The 18,064-nt window shown below is 43.7% G+C and overlaps 2 protein-coding genes across 2 annotated transcripts; both read left to right on the top strand.

Annotated features, from left to right (window-relative positions):
• Positions 1–3,697: 3,697 nt before the first annotated feature.
• Positions 3,698–4,675, top strand: LOC127032880 (olfactory receptor 6B1-like). Its single transcript, XM_050920474.1, has one exon. The coding sequence runs from the start codon at positions 3,722–3,724 to the stop codon at positions 4,673–4,675; it is 954 nt and encodes a 317-aa protein (XP_050776431.1). The 5' UTR covers positions 3,698–3,721.
• Positions 4,676–14,475: 9,800 nt separating this feature from the next.
• LOC127032864 (olfactory receptor 6N1-like) lies at positions 14,476–15,406 on the top strand. The gene has a single exon (XM_050920458.1). The coding sequence runs from the start codon at positions 14,540–14,542 to the stop codon at positions 15,404–15,406; it is 867 nt and encodes a 288-aa protein (XP_050776415.1). The 5' UTR covers positions 14,476–14,539.
• Positions 15,407–18,064: the final 2,658 nt, after the last annotated feature.

Below are 18,064 nucleotides of genomic sequence, written 5' to 3'. Positions count from 1 at the left end.
CCTCCTCTGCTACTCTTCTTTTATATACTGATACAAACAAGTTTCGTATTGTCCCTCTGACATAGTTAGTGACTGCCCCCGACGTGGTTTGTTACCACCCAATACCTTATCAAAACATCTCTATCCTTCTTACTGTCAGCCTGACCTTATCTTTAAGGGGTCAGCATGTTCCTCTTATCTTTAGGGGGGGCGTTTCTACCATTCTTGATATCTGGATGCTCTTGTACCATCCCTCTGGAATGTGTTTACGTGACTGCTTAGTACTTAGGACTGCTTCTGTTTTTGCAACACCAGCCCTGTTCTTGCCAACTTCATATATCAGAGAGTGAACCTGCCAGCAGGCATGTCTTGTAACACCCTGATTTCTGCTCACAGCCTGACTTCTGTTCAGGCCTTAGGCCTTGTGTCTCAGGCTCTCTCTACTACAGCCAATAATGTTGCAATCAGGCTGTTCTACTATTTCATTCTCAGTGGCTCTATTCTGGAATAGTGCACACCTACCAGTAGGTAAGAAATGAGGAAAGGTGTTATTATGCTCTCTAGGGTCACTAGAGGGCAGAGGAATGGGAAGATGTAGTGGTATTGCCCAGTGGATAGCAGCCAAAGTGAAAGGGCAAGAAAGGAGATGTTATGTTGCCAAATGACCACCTGAGGGAAGTGGAAACGAAAGTGAAGTTGAATAATGGTTTATTAATTGTGAGGAATGGGCCCTGAAGAGAAAAAGACCTCTTCAATATGTAATTAACTCTGGATACTGACAAATGTTGGGAAGTGAGAAATGGGCTGTTATACTAAATAATGGCTGGCAGGTGACATGACTCAAGAACTGGAAAGAGGCAGCTATGACAGCGAGAAGAATCCAATAGCGGAGAGCAAAGAAACAGGCTGTGAAATCAACACTAGATGGCAACAGAGGAGAGGAACTGATTGGGGGTGTCAGAAATACTGAGTAGTGACCAAAAGATTTTAGTAGCCAATACAATAATGGGAAAGCTATAACAGAAAAAGGGCCACTAGGTGGCAGCATATATTGAGTATTTATAACTGGGTAGGGCAAGTACATCGTAACAGGACATCATCTTAACAGGTATCTCCCAAGAATGAGAGCTAGTGTTTGTTCATGATCTCAATTATTTTCCACATGGCATCATTAGATTTAATAAAAGATACAATTATACAAGTCACACTGTACAAGTCTCATTGGGCATTGTTATCTACAAAGCTTTGGGGACACAGAATGAGCCAAGTGGGACAAGGGTTGAAGTGGGACCGTACCAAAAACTATGAAGACTGAATACAAATATGAAAGAGGATTTACATTTTGTAAATCCAACGAGAACCTCATTTTCCAAAGGTAGATCAAATGCACTTGCTCATCCCTTCAGGTAAGTCCAGGTCTCTTCACTGAGTAAACGCAGTTTTTGAAGAAGAAATAGGAGAGACAAGAACCTCAGCTGACAAACCCTAAGAAAAAAGAGCTTATCTCTTCAAGCTTGGGCTGTGCTGTGGTTATAGGTGAGCACCATCTGCCTGGCTGCATTTCTATACCACCATGAATATGCTTTGTGAATATTAGATAGACAAAGTGGGTGAGCTAATATGTTATATTGCACTAACTCCTGTTGGTGAATGACAGAAGCTTTTGAAAAAAGAACAGAAGTACTTGTAGCAACTTAGAGACTAGTTAATTAATGAGGTGTGAGGATACTTATCATGGGGAAATAGATTCAATTTATGTAAAGACCCAGCCACTACCAGTCTGTATTCAAGCCAAAGTTATTGCCCCTCTGCTGTGTACATTGACCAAACCAGACAGTCTCTACACAAAAAGAATAAATGGACACAAATCTGACATCTGGAATCACAACATTAAAACACCAGTAGGAGAACATTTCAACTTCTCTGTTCTCTCAGTAACAGACTTAAAGGTGGCAATTTTGCAAGAGAAAGCTTCAAACACAGACTCCGATGAGAAACTGCTGAAATGGAATTAATTTGGAAACTAGATACCATTAACTTGGGCTTGAATACAGACTGGGAGTGGTTGGTCATTATACAAATTGAATCTATTTCCCCATGATAAGAATCCTCACACCTTCTTGTCAACTGTCTGAAATGGGCCATCTTGATTATCACTACAAAAGTTTTTTTTTCTCCTACTGATAATAGCTTATTGTAATTGGGGTGAGGGATAGCTCCACAGTTTGATCATTGGCCTGTTAAACCCATGTTTGGGAGTTCAGTTCTTGAGGGGGCCATTTAGGGATCTGGGGCAAAAATCTGTCTGGGGATTAGTCCTGCTTTGAGCAGGCGTTGTGTTAGATACCTCCTAAGGTCCCTTCCAACCCTACTATTCTATGAGTTAATTAGCCTCTTAGAGTTAGTATGATAACTTCCACCATTTCATATTCTCTGTTATGTACATATATCTTCTTGCTGTATGTTCCATTCTATTCATCTGACAAAGTGGGTTATAGTCCACAAAAGCTTATGCTGAAATAAATTTGTTAGTCTCTAAGGTGCCACAAGTACTCCTGTTCTTTTTGCAGATACAGACTAACATGGTTGCTACTCTGAAACCAGAAGCTTTTGAGCGACACAGGGCTCTTCTTCAGGTGAATATTAGCAGTTTTAGCCTCGCCTTCCCATAGCAGTGCCAGTCAGCGTTCATAGCACCATTTCACAGAGGTGGAGCCTCAGAACCATGTTCTGTGACAGGTCCTCAGTTGGGGAACTGCCCCACGGACACAAATGGAGCTACGTTGATTTATATCACCTGGGGATCAGGCTCAGTGTGTGCCCCAAAGGAGTGGGGAGTGGAGACAGTCTTACTAGCCCGGAAGACACATGCTAGATTGTTTCTAGACTCCTAGTTCAGGGACAACATCTTCCACCCCCAACCCCAAGTGAATTATCATCCCACAAGTATTATGAAGTGCAGAGGGTGACTCCCCAGGTAGGGTTGCACATCAGCCTGGTTCTGTCCCTTCCTAAGATTCACCCCCCAAAGATCCCTATTTTATTACTGCTACACAGTCAACATTGGGAAACAGAAAAGGCATTGCCAGTCCCTCATCATGTTACCATCACCTCCACAGGAATTAAGAGAGAATTTACGCCACTTTAGAACATATGGCATAAACTGATCTCTTGTGAGGGGCTGAAAATTATTCCTTCTACTACAAGGCATTGAAATGCTGAATATACCAGGATATATGGTTAAATTAATTTCTACTAATTCTACCAGGAAACCCATGCATACGAACACTAAACCGCATTGGAAATCTCAGTCCAACATTGTAATTGATGTATTTATTAATTTTGATTTCTAAGTCATGGCATGATTCCGGACATTGCCAGAAGTGAAATACATCATTTCAGCATCATTGTTAATCTCCTGTATGTCACTGGAAGGAATATGACACTAGATAAAGAAATGGTCTGATCTGTCATATCAGTACTCATCTACCAGAGAAATGGCCTGTTATATTAGTCATTGTTCTGACATGATAGAGGGAGATCTACTTAGACAACCATGTTGTAGCCTCAGACTGAGACTCTTTGCACTTAGTTTGAGATACACATTTAGCCTTAAAATTTCAACCCATAACCAGGAGAGGAAGGGTAATTTCTGAATATTTATGTAATTAAATCACAAACTTTTAACTATGTGTGTCCAATTCAGTTGCACAGTTTGTTTTATTGTTCCTAGACTAAACACATGGCAGACGGAGACTGGAGAAATCAAACAGCTGTCACAGAATTCATCCTCCTAGGATTTGGGGTTCTCCCTGAACTTAAAATTCTTCTCTTCCTGATGTTCCTAGTAATCTACATGGCAACCGTGGTTGGAAAGATCCTCACAGTGGTGCTTGTTCTGACTCATCAGCAGCTTCACACCCCCATGTACTTCTTCCTGGGGAACTTGTCCTGCTTGGAGACCTGCTACACATCAAGCATCCTGCCCAGGATGCTGGCCAGTTTCCTGACTGGGGATAAAACCATCTCATTCAGTGGCTGCTTCACACAATTTTTTATCTTTAGTTCTCTGGCATGTACAGAATACTATCTCCTAGCAGCGATATCTTATTATCGGTATTTAGCGATATGTAAACCCCTGCACTATTCAACTCTTATGAATACCAGGTTTTGCCTCCAGTTGGCTGCTGGGTCATGGTTAAATGGTTGTTTGGCTACTGTTGTCTTTGTCTTGTTCCTATCACAGTTAACTTTCTGTGGCCCAAATGAAATTGACCATTTCTATTGTGATGCCCTCCCATTTATGGAGCTCTCCTGCAGTGACACACACTGGTTAGTATTGTTCAATTTCATTCTATCTTGTGTATTCACCATGCCTCCTTTACTACTAACCCTGATATCCTATGTGTGTATCATTGCCAGCATCCTGAGTATCCCTTCTACCATAGGGAGACAAAAGACCTTTTCCACCTGCTCCTCCCATCTCGTTGTGGTGACAATTTACTATGGAACCCTAATGATTGTCTATGTGCTTCCGAAAAGCAATACATTAATCCTGAACAAAGTGCTTTCTCTTTCCTACACAGTAATGACTCCCCTGGTAAATCCCCTCATCTACAGCCTGAGAAACAGAGAAGTTAAGGATGCTTTGAGCAAATCAATCAGTAAATATGTGACTTTCACAAAAACATGCTGAGACTTTGTCTAAATCATCCAGGCAGCTTGAAAACCTCAGGCTATCAACTCCCATTGAAATTAAGTTGAAAACTACTATTGGAAATCTCAGCACTAATATGAAAAAAATGGAGATGATCTGCATGGAGTTACTGAGACAGTCTTTGTAGTCCAGTGCTGCGTCCATGTTACACAACATATAGGAAAGTGAGGTTGCGGACAGCTGTCACTCTCTCATGTTCAGCACTGAGACACTCAGTATGATTATATTTTTCTCCATCGTGCTGGCTAAATCTGCACCCTATGGAATGAACTTGTGCAACATCTGAAAATGCACAGAACTGACATTGTGTAAGGCACTAAACCTGCTAATTATACAAGTAAATCCCTGTATCTATCCCCTGTTCATTGTTTCACTATGTTAGATAATAGTCTTGTAATCAAATTCAGACAGTCAAATACGAACAAAACACAACGAGTTTTGACATCATGTTTGTTTCTGCAGATCATTTTTTATTCCCCTAAATATGAAACAGAGGATCCAGTCGGAACTCAGGACAATGTTGTCCATCTTACTGGAAGGATCATGGAGGAGAGTGGCCATAACCACCTTCCCATCATGGAGTTTTTAACTGAGCACCAGGCAGAGTGATGACAATTTTAACCTTTTTTTTTCATTTCCATAAAAAAACAATTTTTGATCACAATTAATGGTTGGACAATGAAAAATACTAACTCCTGGGGCAACATAGATGGGGATGTAAGCCTGGGAAATCTGCCACCCCTGAGATTGTGCTTATTGCCATCATACTTCTATGCAAACCAGCCACCTTCACGGCACTCACACAGACTGGATGCAAACAGCTCGGCCTCAGCAATGACCTCTGGACACTTCACCAGGAACAGTTTTATAGCTCTTATCTGAGCTAAACCTGCCTACGACCAGTTTCGGCAAAGCAACAGCTCCAGGCTCACAGGGCTCTTGGAGGCTGGGATGCTGGGCAAACAGAAAAGTAGACTCACAAGCTAGTGACAATGGGGCTGTCCAGACTCAGCAGTGGGTTTGCCAGGGCATACATAGAACTGAGGCCATTCCTAGGGTCGGGTTTGTCAAACGGTCACTGAGTAGGGACTTGGCATGTGGCCCTGCAGGGTAGAAGCTTCTCTGCTGCTGCCAGCTGCACAGAACAGTTCAAAGGGAGGGGACTGGTTATGCTGAGCATCCCCAAAACTGACTGCAACAAGCACTCGTCCTGAGAGGGCTAGTTCTCAGCGCATGATGCCTAGCCAGTCCTATGCGTCTTAGACAACTCCACTGCACTTAGGGCCCTCCCCTTGGGGAGTGAGGCAACCTACTGAGAGATGAAGTGGCTACCACCTACAAATGGGCAGAATTCCTGCGATGCCCAAATGGTAGTGCTGGCTCAGTCTCTGGGAGCATGTCAGGGCTTGGCCAGAGGCAGGGAGGTGGACACTGGTGAGAACAGAAGGACTCCAGCACTGCGGGAAGGATTTTCCAAAGGCCCTAATGGAGTTATGCACCCAAATCCCTGTGAAATGGGAGTTGGGCATTTAACATCCTTCAATGCCTCTGAGAATCTCAGCCTGAAGAGCCACTGGGATTCTATTTCAGTAGGTTCAATCTATGCATTTCCATTGGAAACAGAAATTCCCTCTATTGATGGGAAACCCCTGCTGAACCTTTGAGAGCTGCTGCTGTTGTTGTAGGTGCTGTAGTAGCCACTAATGTTGCAAACATGCTGTTGTACGATTTGGTTCTCAGTGGCTATAATTTGCAACAGCGCACACCTAACCGTAGGTAAGAAATGAGAAGAGGTAAGATTATGCTCCCTAGGGTCACTAGAGGGCAGAGGAATGGGAAAGTTGCAGCCCTTCTGACCAATAGGCAACCAATAGCAGCAAAGCAGAAAGGCAAGACAGGAGAAATTATGTTGCCAAGTGACCATCCGCGGGAAGAGAAAAGGGAGGTGAAGCTGTATAATGGTCTATACATGGTGAGGGAAGGACCCTGAAGAGATAAGGACCTCTATGCATGTAATGAACTATGGATAGTAGCAGATGTTGCAGAGTCAGAAGTGGGCAGTTTTCTAAATAATGACCAGCAGGTGACATGAGTCAAGAACTGGAAAGAGGCAGTGATAGAATAATCCATCAGTCCATTAACAGTCCAGACTGTCTGTCATGTTATTGATTTGAACTTGGATCATATAGAACATAGATGCAATGAAGGTCCTGTAGTGGCACCAAAACTTATATAAAGGGGGTCAAATGACCCCTCCGGGTATTGACACCTCCTCATCAATTATTAGGAGTGGATCACATCCACCCTGATTGAACTTGTCTTGTCAACATTGGTTCTCCACCTGTAAGGTAACTCCCTTCTCTTCATGTGCCAGTATATTCATGCTTGTACCTATACATTTCACTCCATGCATCTGAAGAAGTGGCAAGACAAGGCTGTGGTTTGCTGGTTATGATTATGCTGTCTATATGTGTGTATCAATTTTGTAGTTGAAGTTATGAATATTGGCTGTATACTGTCTGTATTCCAAACTTATGCTATGGTTCTGGGAGACATCCCAGACAAGTTGGGTTTAGCTTTGCCTAGCCTGCTTGATGGCCCATTAAGGACCATCAGCTATACAACTGGCCCATTGAGAGAAGGCATTGTAACTCAGCAAAGTATGCAGAAACTTGCCTATGTGACTCCAGACTCCATTTTGCTGTAATTTTCCACAGTAAGAACAAAGAGGTATTTTTACACCTGGAAAAGACTATAAAAGGCTGATGCCTCATCTCCATCTGCTCTTCAGTCCTGCTTCTTACCTTTGGAGGGACTTTGCTACAAACAGAAGCTCTGAACAAAGGACTGAATGACCCATCCCAGCTGGGGATGCACTCCAGAGACTTGATCTTGAACCTACAGTTTATTCTATCACTGCTACAAGCCTGAACCAAGAACTTTGCCATTACTGTAAATTATTGATTCCACTTAAACAATTCTAGCTCTCTATTTCTTTTTCCTTTTATGAATAAACCTTTAGATTTTAGATTCTGAAGGACTGGCAACAGCATGATTTGTGGGTAAGATATGTTTTGTATATTGACCTGGGTCTGAGACTTGGTCCTTTGGGATCAAAAGAACCTTTTTTCTTTTACTGGGGTATTGGTTTTCATAACCATCCATCCCCATAACGAGTGACACTGGTAGTGATACTGGGAAACTGGAGTGTCTAAGGGAATTGATTGTGTAACTTGTGGTTAGCCAGTGGGGTGAGAGCAAAGTCCTCTTTGTCTGGCTGGTTTGGTTTGCCTTAGAGGTGGAAAAACCCCAGCCTTGGGCTGTAACTTCCCTGCTTTAAGCAATTTGTCTTGAATTGGCACTCTCAGTTGGGTCCTGCCAGAACCAGCATCGTTACACTTTCATACTGGGAAATGACCACTAGATGGCAGCAGAGTAGAGGGAACTGGAGGGGGTAGCAGAAATATTGACTAGTGACCAACAGATTTCAGTAACCAACACAATAATGAGAAAGTTATACTGTTAAATGTCAGAGGGGTAGCTGTGTTAGTCTGTTTCCACAAAAACAAAAAGGAGTCCAGTGGCACCTTAAAAACTAACAGATTTATTTGGACATAAGCTTTTGTGGGTAAAAAAAACACTTCTTCAGATGCATGGAGTGAAATGTATAGGTACAAGCATGAATATACTGGCACATGAAGAGAAGGGAGTTACCTTACAGGTGGAGAACCAATGTTGACAAGACAAGTTCAATCAGGGTGGATGTGATCCACTCCTAATAATTGATGAGGAGGTGTCAATACCCGGAGGGGAAAAGCAGCAAAGAATCCTGTGGCACCTTATAGACTAACAGACGTTATGGAGCATTTGCTTTCATGGGTGAATACCCACTTCGTGAGATACATGCATGACATGCATCTGGCAAAGTGGGTATTCACCTACAAAAGCTCATGCTCCAAAATGTCTGTTAGTCTATAAGGTGCCACAGGATTCTTTGCTGCTTTTACAGATCCAGATTAACACGGCTACCCCTCTGATACCAGAGAGGTAAAATTGCTTTTATTGTGAGCCAACCACTCCCAGTCCCTGTTCAAGCCCAAATTAATGGTGTTACATTTGCAAATGATGTGTAGCTCTGCAATTTCTCTTTGAAGTCTTCCCTGCTCCCCCCAGGATGGCTACTTTTAAATCTCTTACTGAATATCCAGGGAGATTGAAGTGTTCTACTGGTTTTTGTATGTTACCATTCCTGATGTCTGATTTGTGTCCATTTATTCTTTTATATAGATACTGAACTGTTTGGCCAATGTACATGGCGGAGGGGCATTGCTGGCACGTAATGGCATATATCACATTAGTAGATGTGCAGGTAAATGAGCCCCTGATGGTGTGACTCATCATGTGATTGGCTCCTAAGAAGGTGTCATTAGAGCAGATATGGAGACAGAGTAGGCAACGAGGTTTGCTACAGGGAATGGTTCCTGGGTTGGTGTTTCTGTGGTGTCTGGAAGTGAGGACTGGCCTGCCTCTCAAGGTCTGTGAGAGTGAGGGATCGGGTTTACAGGATAGGTTGTAGATGGTTGATGACGTGCTGGAGAGGTTTTAGCTGGGGCTGTACGTGATGGACAGTAGTGTTCTGTTATTTTCCTTGTTGAGTCTTTCTTTTAATAGGTGACTTCTGGGTACCCATCAGTCATAACTTTCCTACTCAGATCTGAACCTTAGAGTTCAGAACATGAGAAGCTAGCATGAAACCTCCAAACTTAATTACCAGCTTGGATCTGATATCACTGCCACCAGCCAGAATTCCAGTGTCTGGCTCACTCTGGTCTCCCCAAAAACTTCCCTGGGGAACCCCAAGACTCAGATGCCCTGAGTCTCACTACAAAGGGAAATAACCCACTTCCCTTCCCCCTCTTTACCTCCTCTCAGATTTCCCCACCCTGTGTACTCTAGGATATTCCCTGCTTCAAGTCCTTGAAACACAAGTATTGAGAAATCGATCTCTCTCTCCCCTCACCCAGAGGGTATGCAAAGTCAGGCTTAGTAAATCTAACACAAAGAGGTTCTCTCTTCCCCCCTGTCTTCTTCCTCCCACCAATTCCCTGTTGAGCTGCAGACTCAATCCCCTTGAGCCCCCACTAAAAAAAATCCACAGGTCTTAAAAAGAAAGCTTTATATAAAAAGGAAGAAAAAGACATAAAAATGGTCTCTGTATCAAGGTGACAATATATAGGGTCAATTGCTTAAAAGAAAAAATGAATACACAGCCTTATCCAAAAAGAATACAATTTAAAACATTCCAGCAACTACACACATGTAAATACAAAAAAACAAGATAAACCTATTGTCTTACTATCCTTGTACTTACAACTTGGAAACAGAAGATTAGAAAACTTGGAGATAGAGAGATCACTCCCAGAGCTGAGAGGGTCACCGAACCAAGAGAAAGAACAAAGAACTCACACCCAAAACTTCCCTCCACCCAGATTTGAAAAAGTCTTATTTTCTGATTGGTCCTCTGGTCAGGAGTTTCAGGTCACTGTTTGTTAACCCTTTTATAGGTGAAAGAGACATTAACCCTTAGCTATCTGTTTATGACACCATCTCACTCTGGCAATTGGTTTCCTCACTTCCCCAGGTGGGTATTGTAGTTTTAAGACCTTCTAGGTGTTTGTCTCTGTCTGAGGCATTGGTACAAATTTGGTTGTATCTTAGGGCTTGGCTGTAGACAATGGACCATGTGATATGTCCTGGATGGAAGCTGGAGGCATGTAGATAAGTATAGCAGTAAGCAGGTTTCCAGTATAGGGTGGTGTTTATGTGACTATCACTTATTTGTACAGCAGCGTCCAGGAAGTGGATCTCTTGTGTGGACTGGTCCAGGCTAAGGTTGATGGTAGAGTGGAAATTGTTGAAATCCAGGTGGAATTCTTCAAGGACCTCCTTCCCATGGGTCCACATGATGAAGGTGTCATCAGTGTAGCACAAGCAGAGGAGGAGCTCTAGGGGACAAAAGCTGAGGAAGCGTTGTTCTAAGTCAGCCATAAAAATGTTGGCAAACTGTAGGGTCATGCGGGTACCCCTAGCAGTGTCATTGACTTGATGGTATAAGTTGTCCCCAAATCTGAAATGGTTGTGGATGAGGACAAAGTTATGAAGCTCAGCCACCAGGTTTGCCATGGGCACATCACGGATACTGTTCCTGACAGCTTGTAGTCCATCCTTGTATTGAATATTGGTATGAAGAGCTTCTACATCCATGGTGGGCAGGATGGTGTTTTCAGGAAGATCACCAATGCACTGTAGTTTTCTCAGGAAGTCAGTGGTGTCTCGAAGATAGCTAGGAGCGCTAGTAGTGTAGGATCTGAGGAGAGAGTCCAAATAATCCTGCTGTAAGAGTGCCAATGCCTGAGATGATGGGGCGTCCAGGGTTTCCAGGTTTATGGATCTTAGGTAGCAGATAGAATACTCCTGTTCGGGGCTCTAGGGGTATGTCTGTGTAGATTTGTTCCTGTGCTGTACCAGGGAGTTTGTTGAGCAGATGGTGCCATTGCTTTGATACTCCTCAGTGGGATTGGCGGATAGTGGCATGTAGAATGTGGTGTTGGAGAGTTTCCTGGCAGCCTCCTGTTCATAATCTGACCTGTTCATGATGACTACAGCACCTCCTTTGTCAGCCCCTTTGATTATAATGTCAGAGTTGTTTCTGAGGCTGTGGATGGCCTTGCATTCTGTACGGCTGAGGTTATGAGGTAAGTGATGCTGTTTGTTCACAATTTCAGCCCGTGCACATCTGTGGAAGCACTCTGTGTGGAAGTCCAGTTTGTCATTATGACCATCAGGAGGAGTCCACACAGAATTCTTCCTCTTGTAGTATTGGTAGGGAGGTTCCTGTGAGTCAATACACTGTTCAGTGGTGTGTTGAAAATATTCCTTGAGTTGGAGATGGCGAAACACTAAACTTGGAGGAGTTGTAGATACGCTGGAGAGTAGGGATAGGATACAGAGGGACCTAGACAAATTACAGGACTGGGTCAAAAGAAACCTGATGAGGTTCAACAAGGACAAGTGCAGAGTCCTGCATTTAGGACAGAAGAATCCCATTCACTGTTACAGACTAGGGACCGAATGGCTAGGAAGCAGTTCTGCAGAGAAAAACCTAGGGGTTACAGTGGATGAGAAGCTGGGTATGAGTCAACAGTGTGCCCTTGTTGCCAAGAAGGCTAACAGCATTTTGGGATGTATAAGTAGGGGCATTGCCCGCAGATCGAGGGACATGATCATTCCCCTCTATTTGGCATTGGTGAGACCTCATCTGGAGTACTGTGTCCAGTTTTGGGCCCCACACTACAAGAAGGATGTGGAAAAATTAGAAAGAGTCCAGTGGAGAGCAACAAAAATAATTAGGGGGCTGGAGCACATGACTTATGAGGAGAGGCTGAGGGAACTGGGATTGTTTAGTCTGCAGAAGAGAAGAATGGGAGGGGGGATTTGATATCTGCTTTCAGCTACCTGAAAGGGGGTTCCAAAGATGGTGTATCTAGACTGTTCTCAGTGGTTGCAGATGACAGAACAAGCAGTAATGGTTTCAAGTTGCAGTGGGGGAGGTTTAGGTTGGATATTAGGAAAAACCTTTTCACTCAGAGAGTGGTGAAGCACTGGAATGGGTTACTTAGGGAGGTGATGGAATCTCCCTCCTTAGAGGGTTATTAAGGTCAGGCTTGATAAAGCCCTGGCTGGGATTGTTTAGTTGGTGTTGGTCCTGCTTTGAGCAGGGAGTTGGACTTGATGACTTCCTGAGGTCTCTTCCAACCCTGATATTCTATGATTCTATGATTCTAGGCTTCCAGATCACCACAAAACTCTATCATGTGTGTGGAGGGGGTGGGGCAGAATGTTAAATGGCCATTCGGTGGCAGCATGTTGTAAGGGTGATATATGGGCAGCTCTTTTCAGAAATGCCCACTAGATGGCAGGATATATTTAATATTAATAATGGGGGTGGTGCAAGTACATTATAAGAGGCCATCATCTTGGGCAGGCATCTCCCAAAAATGTAAGATGCTCTTTAATCACGATCTCAAATATTTTCCACAATGGATTATTAGACTTTGAAAAAGATGCAATTATACAAGTCACACTGTACAAGTCCCATTGGGCATTGTTAGCTACAAAGCTTTGGAGCCACAAAATGAACCACGTGGGAGAAAGGTTGAAGCGGGACCTTATAAAAAAGTTTGAAGACTGAATATAAATATGAGGCAGCATTTACACTTTTTAAATCAAAGGGGAAGCTCATTTTCCAAAGGTGGATCAAATGTACCTGCTCATTCCTTCCGCTAACTGCAGGTCTCTTCACTGAGAAAACCCAGTTTCTGCAGAAAGAGGAGAGACAAGAAACTCAGCCGAGGATCCTGATTCCTGGCAGCCAAGACCTGAGAAATAGAAGCTCATCGCTTCAAGCTTGGGCTGTGCTGTGGTTGTAGGTGAGCACCATCTTTCTAACTGTATTTCTATACCACCACCAAACAGGGGCATGAATGTGCTTTGTGAATATTAGAGGGACGAGGCAGGTGAGGTCATATCTTTTATTGGACCAGCTTCTGTTGGTGAACAAGAGAAGATTTTCAGCTAGACAGAGCTCTTCTTCTGATTAATATAAGAAGTTTTATCCTCACCTTCCCACAGCAGTGCCAGTCAGGATTCATAGCACCATTTCACAGAGATGGAGCTTGAGATCCATGTCTTGTGACACGTCCTCAGTTGAGGATCTGCCCCACTGACAAAAATGAAGATACCTTGATTTACACCAGCTGGGGATTTGGCTCAGTGTGCTGCACATGGAGTGTGGAGTGGTGCTAGTGTCTTACTAGCCCAGATCACACAGGCCAGAGGGTTTTTAGACACTGATTTCAGGGACGGCATCTTACACACACACACACACACCAGTGCTTTTCTCTATTATCATCCCACAATCATATGGAGTGCAGAGGGTCACTCCCCAGTTAGGGTTGCACATCAGCCTGGTTTTACTTATTCCTAAGTGCCATCCTCTTAAGAGCTATATTTTTTTACTGCTATGTAGCCAATGTCGGGAATCAGAAAAGGCATTGCCAGTCCCTCACCACGTCACCATCACCACCACGGGAACGAAAGGAGAATTTACTCCACTTCATAAATCTATGACATGAACTGTTCTCTTGTGAGGAGAGCGGAGAAATTATTCTTTCTCCTACAGGGCACTGAAATGCTGAATATAGCAAGCAACACTGTTAGATTAATTTCCATTAATTCTAAGAGAAGATCGGTTCAACATTTTAGTTGATGCGTTTATTGATTTTGACTCCAAAGTCATGGCATGATTCTGGCAATTGCCAGATGTGAAATACAGCATGTAAGCATCCTTGTTAAAGTTCTGTATGTCACTAGATGGGATACAATATTAGATGAAGTGTCTGATCTGTCGTATCAGTACTTGGCTACCAGATAAATGGACTGTTATACTAGTCATTGCTCTGCTATGGCAGAGGGTGGTCTACATGGGTACAAAAGATCTGTTCTCGAACTGAGATTCCTGGCACTTTGACTGAAGTCTACATTTAGCCTTAAAATTTCAGCTGGTAGCCAGGAAATGGAGGGAGTTTCTGAATATTTATGGAATTAATTCATGACCCTTGATTACCTTTCAGCTCTGTTCTTCCAATTCAATTGCACAGTTTGCTTTATTATTCCTAGACTTAACCCATGGCAGACATAATCCGGAGAAACCAAACAGCTGTCACAGAATTTATCCTCCTGGGCTTCGGGGATCTCCCTGTCCTGCAAATTATTCTCTTTCTAATGTTCCTAGTGATCTACATGACAACTGTGGCTGGGAACATGCTCATCACTGCTCTAGTTGTGTCTAATAAGCATCTTCATACCCCCATGTACTACTTCCTGGGGAACTTGTCCTGCTTGGAGACCTGCTACACCTCCACCCTCCTGCCCAGGATGCTGATCAGTCTCCTGACTGAGGACAAAACCATCTCAGTCAGTGGCTGCCTCTCACAACTGTATTTCTTTTGTGCTCTAGCAGGTACGGAATGTTGTCTCCTAGCAGCGATGTCTTATGATCGGTATTTAGCGATATGTAAACCCCTTCACTATTCAGCTCTTATGAATAACAGGCTTTGCCTCCAGTTGGCTGCTGGGTCATGGTTAAACGGTAGCTTGGCCACTACCATCTTTATAGTATTCATATCACAGTTAATTTTCTGTGGCCCGAATGAAATTGACCATTTCTATTGTGATCCCGTCCTACTGATGGAACTCTCCTGCAGTGACACACATCTGAGCATATTGGTGAATCTCATATTTGTCTCCGTATTCACCCTGCCTCCATTCCTACTAACCATGATGTCTTACATGTGTATCAGCGCCACCATCCTAAGAATCCCTTCCACCACCGGGAGACAAAAGGCCTTTTCTACCTGTTCCTCTCACCTCACTGTGGTGACAGTTTTCTATGGCACCATAATGATTTTCTACATGCTACCAAAACATGATATACTCATAGATCTGAAGAAAGTGCTCTCTCTTTGCTTCACGGTCCTAACTCCCCTGGCAAACCCCCTCATCTACAGTCTGCGAAACAGAGAGGTCAAAGAAGCCTTGAGCAAAGCAGTCAGTAAATGTGGCTTTCACAAAAACATGCAGAGACTATGAGATAATAATTTAGTCTGAGGTTTTGAAAGCTGCCTCTGTGATTGAAGCAATGAGCCTGTGATGCACTGTACCTCAAAGTAGCATCCTGTAACCCCTATATTTGTCTTTTGTATATGGTTTTGATGTTTCATGAAAAGCATGCCTTGTGAGGTATCATATGTGAGGTCATGATCTGCTGAAACTCATTCTTCTGTTAAAATATGTATATCATCATTGTATATGGCAGTATGAGATTTTGTAATATTGTTGTTATTGAAATATGTTGGGAGTCTGGGAGTCGCCCACTGTTAGTTCTACAGGGACAACATAGGAGCTGCTCCAAACCCAGGTGGGCATTAAGTGACCATCACCAGCGATTGACCAGCAGGGGAATTGTATACAAGAGATTCATAATTCTGTAAAAGACAGTTGTGTAAATACCACACCATGGGAATCACTGAACTTTGTGATTCAGCAAGGCCCAGCAGGACATATCTGGGCCAGTATTTTTCCATGGACATGAACTGAGAGTGTAACATTAGGGACAGTGGCCTCATGAGACCACCTCTCTCCTCCCCCACCTATTCTGGAGGCAACAAGAACACTGGGAAGACAAAGACTTTGAACTGGGGAGGTTGTTCCCAGGCTAGGAGGGGAATTCAGCCTGTGTATTAAGAACTGTAACTGGCTGTGACATCCAGTGGGGTGAGAAAAGCTGTTTGAATCAAATCTTACTGAGTCTGATAAAGTTTAGGATTTAGAATGTGTGTTTCCTTTTTATTTCTTAGGCATAAGGGTCAGAGACAGTTACCTAACACTTATAATCACTTAAAATCTATCTGTCTGTAGTTAATAAACTTATTTTAATGTTTAATCTTAACCAGTGAGTTTGTTTAAACTTCTTGGGAATCTGCTCAGATTATAAAGGTTGGTGCCCACTATCCTTTGATGAAGTGGTGAAATAATTAATGAGCTTGCATTGTTCAAGAGAAGGTCTTGAGCAGTGTAAGATGGTACATTTCTGGGGTGCAAGGCTGGGGGGATTTGGTGGTGTCTTCCTCTGTATAGTTCACGAGTAGCTTGGAGAGCATTCATGCAATTCAGCTGAGTGTGTCTCTGTATGCTGGTGATTTGTGATAACAGCAATTGGGGAGGGCAGGGGGTTGCTGCTTCTCACTATTAAAGCACCATGAGAGACAGCCCAGGCTGAAGAGATAAGGGGGCACAGTGGTCCCGCAGCTCCAGGTTGTACACCGGGGGTCCTGTTGCATAGCACCATTAAAATTAAGTTTAAAACTCTCATTGTCCATCTAAGTTGAAGGACGAGGGAGGGAGGTGGCCAAAACCATGTTCCCATCATGAAGTTTTCAACTGGGCACCAAGAGCAGAGGAGACAATTTTAACCAATTTTTTTTGTGTCTGTAAAAAAGCCATTATTATCAAAATAAATGTTAGTATTTTTATTGTCCAAATTCTTGGTGCAACCTTTTTGGGGTCATAAGGCTAGAAAATCTGCCACCTCTGAAATTGTGCCTAATTCCATCCTGACCATACCCCCTGCAAACCAACCACCTTCACTACACTCACACAGGTCAGATACAAACAGCCAGGCACCAGCAGTAACCTCCGGATACTTTACCAAGAACAACTTAATAGCACTTACCTGAGCTAAACCTGGCTGTGACCAGCTCTGGCAAAGCAACAGCTCCAAGCTCACCGGGCCCTTGGAGGTGGGGAGGCTGGGCAAACAAAGAGGTAGATTCACAAGCCAGGAATACTGGGACTGTCCAAACGCAGCTGGGGGTTTGCCAGGGTACCCGTAGCACTGAGGCCATTCTGGCATTAGGTCTGTCAAATGGTCACTGACGACGGACTCTGCATGCAGCCCTGCAGGGCATGAGCTGCTCTGCTGCTACCAATAGCACAGAGCAGTACAAAGGGAGAGGACCTGTTAAAATGAGTGTCCCTAAAACTCACTGCAATGAGTACATGCCCCGAGAGGGCTAGTTCTCAAGATACGGTGTCCAGCCTTCCCAAACTGGTTTGGACAGCTCTACCGCATGCAGGGTCCCCTCTTCGGGCCATGACACAACCTATGGTGAGAGAAAGAGGCTACCGCCTAGCAATGAGCTGAACTCCTGTGGTGCCACACACAGCAGTGCTAGCTCAGTCACTGTGAGCACATCAGGACTTAAGACAGAGGCAGCGGAGCTGGGCACTAGTGAGAACTGCAGGACTTCAGCACCATGGAAAAGATTTTCCAAGTGACCTAACAGAGTTCAGCATCCATCTCCCACTGCAAAAGGATTTGGGTGCCTATCTCACTTAGACACGTCCTAGAATCTCAGTCTGGAGAACCACTGGGCTGCTGTCACTGTAGCTTCAATCTATGTATTTCCACTGGAAACAGACTGCCCAGCAACAGAAATGCACTGAATTAATGGTAAAACCCAATTAACCTTTGAGACCCACTAATGTTGTATATTTAGTTGTGGCCATGTCAAGGTTTTTTTCCCATACTTTGAACTTTAGCGTCCAAAAAGTGGGGACCTGCATGATCACTTTTAAGCTTAATTACCAGCTTAAATTTGGTACACGGCCACTAGCCAGAAGTCTATGTCTGGCACACTTCTGTTCCCCCAAAACCTTCCCTGGGGAACCCAAGACCCAACCCCCTTG

The sequence above is a fragment of the Gopherus flavomarginatus genome, chromosome 12 (genome assembly GCF_025201925.1).
Source record: "Gopherus flavomarginatus isolate rGopFla2 chromosome 12, rGopFla2.mat.asm, whole genome shotgun sequence".
NCBI lineage: Eukaryota > Metazoa > Chordata > Testudines > Testudinidae > Gopherus > Gopherus flavomarginatus.
This window is presented reverse-complemented; position numbering and strand designations above follow the sequence as displayed.

Excerpts from the sequence above, each read along its gene's own strand:
- LOC127032880 (XM_050920474.1), top strand. The coding sequence starts at position 3,722 with ATGGCAGACGGAGACTGGAGAAATCAAACAGCTGTCACAGAATTCATC.
- LOC127032864 (XM_050920458.1), top strand. The coding sequence starts at position 14,540 with ATGTTCCTAGTGATCTACATGACAACTGTGGCTGGGAACATGCTCATC.